At 40.3% G+C, this 6480-nt stretch overlaps 1 protein-coding gene across 1 annotated transcript; it reads left to right on the forward strand.

Annotated features, from left to right (window-relative positions):
• umps (uridine monophosphate synthetase) lies at nt 1-6213 on the forward strand. The gene is made up of 10 exons (XM_018704836.2): nt 1-245; nt 1094-1247; nt 1404-1528; nt 1718-1905; nt 2006-2103; nt 2264-2424; nt 2511-2628; nt 2767-2942; nt 3042-3156; nt 4204-6213. Exons 1-10 carry the CDS (start codon nt 93-95, stop codon nt 4380-4382), a joined length of 1467 nt encoding a protein of 488 aa, XP_018560352.1. The 5' UTR covers nt 1-92; the 3' UTR covers nt 4383-6213.
• Nucleotides 6214-6480: the final 267 nt, after the last annotated feature.

Below are 6480 nucleotides of genomic sequence, written 5' to 3' on the forward strand. Positions count from 1 at the left end.
AGCGGAAGTATTGTTTCTGCAGCTGCCGCTGAGGAAGCGCAGACTCACAAGTCAGAGAGAACTCCGGTTAAATCTCCAGAACAAACGAGAAGATGGAAAACAATCTTTGTATCGACAGTTTAATCCTGAAGCTCCACGATGTGAACGCGGTGAAGTTTGGGGAATATAAGCTGAAGAGCGGCATGCTGACACCCATTTATATCGACCTGAGAGTCCTCGTCTCGTACCCCGCGCTCATGAACCAGGTAAACACGTGCTGCTGTCTTGTCCCCCTCATGGCGAGACTGACTTTAAGACAACTTTAATGATGTGGGATAGACAGTGAAACATCCAGCAGCTACACTGCTCCAAAGGCAAAATACTATTACATGCGCGTTAACATGGCAGCTCCTCCGTCACTCCGTAGTGATATTAGTGCACACGTGGTTGTAGGGCTATATCAGCACTTAAAGTCCAACAGTCACATTAATGGATTTTCAGTGGACCTCCGTCCAGGGATTCGTTAGTAAAGTCCCTAATCCCTCCTGAAATGAACCTGTTTATACCGGAGGACTGCTCTCCTCATGTATATGATGAGCACAACATAGAAACACCAATCAGTACAATGCATTTAAGTACAAAGCCATATACTAAATCTTATTAGTATCATGTTGGTGAATCAACATCTTTTTGACACAATGTCAAAAGTACTGCATATTATCATGCTCATGAATATAGGATTTATTGCACGGTTGTTGCAATGAAATGAATTAGATTGTACAAGTTAATAAACTGGTAATACTCTCTGAATGTAAGATGTTATCATCCAACTCATTCAGTTCATTCATGATGAGGTACAGCCCGGCAAAAATCTAAAAGCCCATAAAAAGAGTGTATCACCCTGTGAGGTATGAGCAGAACAGGCCAACATACTCATTAACACGTTTAAACATGACAACAATGAGTCAGATCTTGTATGAATGGTGGGAAAATGACCACCATTCTTGTAGAACATGTGTAGGTACATTGGATGTTTATGTCTACTGCAGCGCTGCCACTGTAAAAATCTTGACCCATTTACTATCTCAAACCTGTTTTATTCTTTCATTTTCAGGTATCAAATCTCATCTACCAGCGAGTGCAAGAAGAGGGGCTGCAGTTTGACTCAGTGTGTGGGGTTCCATACACAGCCCTGCCTTTGGCCACAATTATCTGCTCTAGACATGAACTGCCCATGCTCATCAGGCGAAAGGAGGTCAAGGACTATGGTGAGAGAAGGGGGGCTTGTCAGGCTCATTTTATCTAGTTTTTAGGAATACTGACCTTGCCCTTAGTGAATCAGCTGTTTCAGAAAATTGCAAAAAAAGAAGCTGTAAGTTTGTTTAGAGTTGGGACTGATAAGCTTCCTTGTGTAACCTTGCTAGGAACCAAGCGTCTGGTGGAGGGGATATGTCGTGAGGGGGATACATGTCTTATCATTGAGGACACAGTGACCAGTGGCGCCAGTATCCTGGAGACTGCTGAAGTGCTCTACAAAGAGGGACTGAAGGTTCAGTATCAAATTACAGTGGTGATGATAATATTACAGCAATATGTATAAAGAGTGATTGCAAGATTATAGATGCAAATCAATTACATTGATTTTTACCAGGGGTAGCAGCATACAGGAGTCCTATCAAAATAATAATGGCCCTGGAGAGTGTAATTTTCTAATGACCTCTTTGTTTATTTGGTAAAGGTGACAGATGCCATTGTACTAATGGACAGAGAGCAAGGCGGCGTGGATATGTTGGCCTCTCAGGGAATCAAACTCCATCCCATCATTTCCATGTTCAAGCTGCTCAACGTGCTGCTGGCGGCCGAACGCATCGACGCCCAAACTGCCCAGAGCGTCCGCAAGTTCATCCTGGACAATAACACTTTCAGGTACAGTTGTGTTGTTTTTCCCTTACAGCGAGTGAAGATGGTTAATGCATTCTTTCCATCTGCCAGTTCCCAAGTAACATTTGCAACTTCCCTCTCTCAGGCCCAAGGAGGAGAATGGCAATGAAGTTCCTGCCACCAAGAAGCCATGTGTGGAACAGAACCTGGAGCTGAGCTATGCTGACAGAGCCAAACTTCCAAGTATGTAGTCTTGCAACTTAAGCTACATCTACACCAATACTTTTTACAATCTATGTCCAGATAAATGTTTCAGCTCCATATTTTAAACAATATCTTGGTTTTATGCTACTAAGTATTACATTTGAAATTAATCATCTGCTCTCCTGTCTGTTGTCTGCAGATATTCACCCCCTGGCATCAAAGCTGCTGAACATCATGGAGGAGAAGCAGTCTAACCTCTGTGTGTCCGCTGACGTGACCAGCAGCGAGGAGCTTCTCCAGCTGGCAGACTCTCTAGGTCCCAAGATCTGCATGCTGAAGACACACGTAGACATCCTCAAGGTATGGAGTGGAAACTGTCCAACCTGTTGTTACAAGGAGAACTATGTCAGGGCAAAGAAACTGATTGTTGTCACGCCTGCTAACAGGACTACACAGTGGCCTTCAGCCAGAAACTGCAGGCTTTGGCCGAGAAACACAACTTCCTCATTTTTGAAGATCGCAAGTTTGCTGACATTGGGAACACAGTCAAGCACCAGTATGAAGGTGAAATTTAATGCATTGTAGTTTTTGACATGTTTATGGCTTATATTTGAAATACATCTATCTTCAAAATGACTTTAAGAAACTATCCTGTTAATATTTAGAGTATCCTAACAGTGTACTCGCGTATCTATTCTCCAGGTGGTATGTACCAGATCTCATCTTGGTCCCACATAGTGAATGCTCATGCGGTTCCAGGGCCCGGGGTGGTGAAGGGCCTGAGCGCTGTAGGAAAGGCTCTGGGCCGAGGCTGTTTGCTCATTGCACAGATGAGCTCACAGGGCTCATTGGCCACTGGTGAATACACAAAGACTGTGGTACGCATGTCTCTCCATAGGCCTTTCTCTCAGTTTACTCAGTGTATTGTACATTGTTCATGGCTACAAGTTTACATCTGTTTATGTCTGTCCTTACAGCTGAAGATGGCAGAAGAGCAGTCAGACTTTGTGATCGGCTTTATCTGTGGCTCTAAGATCACTAAGAGACCAGAGTTCATCCACATGACCCCTGGAGTGCAGATGCAGGCTGGAGGTAAACTGAAGGCTTTTTGATCAGACTTCCACTTGTGATTTTTTAAGCCTTTGGTTTAGTTTTATTTAGAATTTAATCTAGGATTTACATGTATACATGTTTCAAGTATTTTGAAAGGAAGCAATGAAATCATGTATTTTTATAAAAATATTCCACCACATTCTTATTGTTGTACTTGCTATGTCCAGCTAGAACAGATGAACTATATTAAGTGTAATCCAGTGGCACATTTCTAATTGTTTTGTTTATAGTTATTTCCATAAGATTTTAAAATGAGACATTGACTGTAATGGTGTGTCTACACATCCCAGTTTTCTACATGGGCTGTGTAATGGCTCAGGTTTTAGAAATGTGTGTTCCTGCTCCTATGTTCCTGCATTTTATGTGCATAACTGTAGTGACTGTGTTTTGGGCTCCAGGTGCTTTCAAAACACAGGTAACCCACAATTCAGACTTTCAGGGTGTTTTAAATGTTCACGTGTGTGATGGGTAAGAGACAAAAATCCTTGTTATTGCAGAAGAGTGACCTCAACCCGACTGAGGTTTTCTTTGAGTGAGTTTGTGTGTTGTCTAGTGCACAAGGACGAACACAAATGTGCAAGGAACACGATACACACTCCTGCCAACGATATCACACTATCCCACTGATCTACTGTAACATGGATTCCTACAATGCTGGTTTTAAAATGTGTTACAGTTCAAGAATACAGAGCATTTTAGTGAGGAACTGATTGTCAACATAATGGTTGTTTTCAAAAGAACTATATGGGGGACCTTTATAGATGCAAAAAGAACTTTAACCCCATTGTCATCTTTACATCCCAATTCCAGGAAACCGCAACACACAGCAAGAACAAGAACAAAACAAAAAAAATCCCCTATTAAGCCAAAAAGTGTAAATAACTTGATGACTTTTTACTCTGCTCCCTTTTGGTGTTGTGACTCATCATTAACACAGGGTGGAGCTATAGCACAAGAAATAGCACCCCCCCTTCTTTACTCCTCGTCATATATGTGTGACATCTCTGTGTCTCTCTCCCTTCACAGGTGATGTGTTGGGCCAGCAGTACTCCACCCCAGAGGAAGTTATCCATAACAAGGGCTCCGATGTCATCATTGTGGGACGGGGTGTGTTGGAGGCCCCTGATAGGCTGAAAGCTGCTGAGTCATACAGAAAGTCAGGCTGGGATGCTTACACAAAGAGACTGGGCCAAAGTGGCCAATGAGAGCTCAGGAGTAGCATCTTTAGCATTACGTCTAATTTCAAATTTAAACTACAGTTCTAATAATGAACCTCTGCAGATGACCTGAAAGTATTTTTGCACATAATTGGTATACATCGAAACATGTATACACGTGCATCTGAACACCACACTGCCACACTGAAATGCACACCTGTTCCTACACCAGTGCACAGTTAGTTAACATTTGCAAGGGATACTTGGCAACTGTGGGGAATCACAAACTTTACTGTTGAACATGTGCATATGTGCTCTTTTGATTCTGTCCTCTATGAATAAGCTGCTGTAAATGCCTTCTTCTGATTCCATCCTATTAATGAGCTGCACAACCTGAGCTAACATCTGATCTGCTGAGCTACTTCTGACCAGGTTTAGACCAGATCTAGGACCATGTTTAAGTTTGGAGATAAACTGCAGGTTACCTAGACTTGCTTAGTTTGTCAGTACTGTATTTTGCAGTGATCTGCTAAAATATCATCATTCCCTTGGCAAAGGCTACCACTTCCAGTCAAGATGAAGCCTTTCTTTGTCACAAACCCACCATGCCTGTGTATGTTTTTCTATAATTGCTGGAATACCCGACCAAGATTTGTAATCCAAATTAGAGTGGGTATAGATTGTATTTCAAACAATAGTGTAATGTTTCTGTGGTAATTCAGGGCATTTTTCAGCACGCAGTGGAGCAGCTTTGTGTCCTTTAGTTGCCCTATCTGGATTTTCCACATCACTGCTCACACGATCACGACATACTAATTACTGCAAGACTTTCAAACTCCTTTAAAACCTACCAAATCTCTGGTAGTAACAGTCTTTAATTTTGAGCTCCAGCTTCACAAATCATCAGTATTTAGTTGATTAAACAGATTGGTCAGTCATTTCAATCAATAACTAAGTTGACTGTTTTTGTTGTTGTTGTTGATGATATGGTTTCAGCCTTTTTCAGAGGATCAGTGCAGCCCCTCTGGTTACTGTGAATTACAAAATGAGGGAATGCTGATTGGCCAGTCATTGGCCATTAAGTCCAATGCCATCCATATTGTTTAACTTGACTTACCTGAGCTGAGGCAGTAGTTTTTCTAAAGACATCAACATAATGTAACATGATCAGCGAGCTCACAGAACAAGTCTAGAAGTTGTTACTTATTGTTTATCCACTCATCCCATCCAGAAGATGAGTGGATAAACAAGTTTTGTTTATACAGGAGAAAACCTGCTGCAATTTGACACCTCCTTTTAAAAGTAGACAAATTGAATTTTGCAAACACTGTCCTGGAGCCATAACAGTTGTGTGGTTATCACTAAACCTACATGCAGTGAAAAGGCTTCATGGTACACTTGGTGGTATCCTTGATTTAATGAATAAATGAGTAGTTTCTTTACAGTCACCTTATTTGATTTTTCCTTCCATGTAGTTTCCTTTTAGAACATACATGAAGAAATGCAGTAAAGTGAGACTTGATACTTAAATAAATCATATATTGAAAAAACATTGTTTTATGTTTAATGCTAAATAATGTTCAACTACTGTTGATATTGATTCTTAATGTAATTCTGGGGTTGGCTGAGACGTCATGAGAAAGTTTGGCTGTGTTTCAGGGTTTAGGGTAACTCAATATAAGCCAATAAAAGAAATGATACTGAGTAAATATGATAAGTATGAACTGTCATTTATGAATGAAAAAAACATTTTATGATTTCCAGTTTCCGCAAAACCTAAATTTTCTGTATTTTCATGATCTGAAGATTTTTCTGAAGAGTCTTTACTGCTTGGCAATATGGTTGAACTGATTATTAAAATATTCACATGGTCATTTTATTGGTTTCGATTTATGTCTTGAAAATATGGCATGAAAATTCTGTTCAGTGCAATGAAATGTAGACAAAACTACATAACTGAGACACTTTCAGTGGTTTAAGTTTTAAAAACTTGTTAGAAATAACATGTTCAGATTAATTAAAATTTTTTTTTTCTTTAGGTAAATTTGATACAGGTTTTTAAAAAATGTATTTCTTGCAACTGTCTTTTCATATTCTCGCAATTAATTTCTCTTTTAAACGTTTCTCATATTCTCTCATTGTTCTC

This window comes from Lates calcarifer, linkage group LG1 (genome assembly GCF_001640805.2).
Source record: "Lates calcarifer isolate ASB-BC8 linkage group LG1, TLL_Latcal_v3, whole genome shotgun sequence".
In the NCBI taxonomy this organism is placed as follows: domain Eukaryota; kingdom Metazoa; phylum Chordata; class Actinopteri; family Centropomidae; genus Lates; species Lates calcarifer.

Coding starts and splice junctions, on each gene's coding strand:
- umps (XM_018704836.2), top strand. CDS start 93: ATGGAAAACAATCTTTGTATCGACAGTTTAATCCTGAAGCTCCACGAT. Junction 246..1,093: donor ACCCCGCGCTCATGAACCAG/GTAAACACGTGC, acceptor TTTCATTTTCAG/GTATCAAATCTCATCTACCA. Junction 2,425..2,510: donor CACACGTAGACATCCTCAAG/GTATGGAGTGGA, acceptor GCCTGCTAACAG/GACTACACAGTGGCCTTCAG.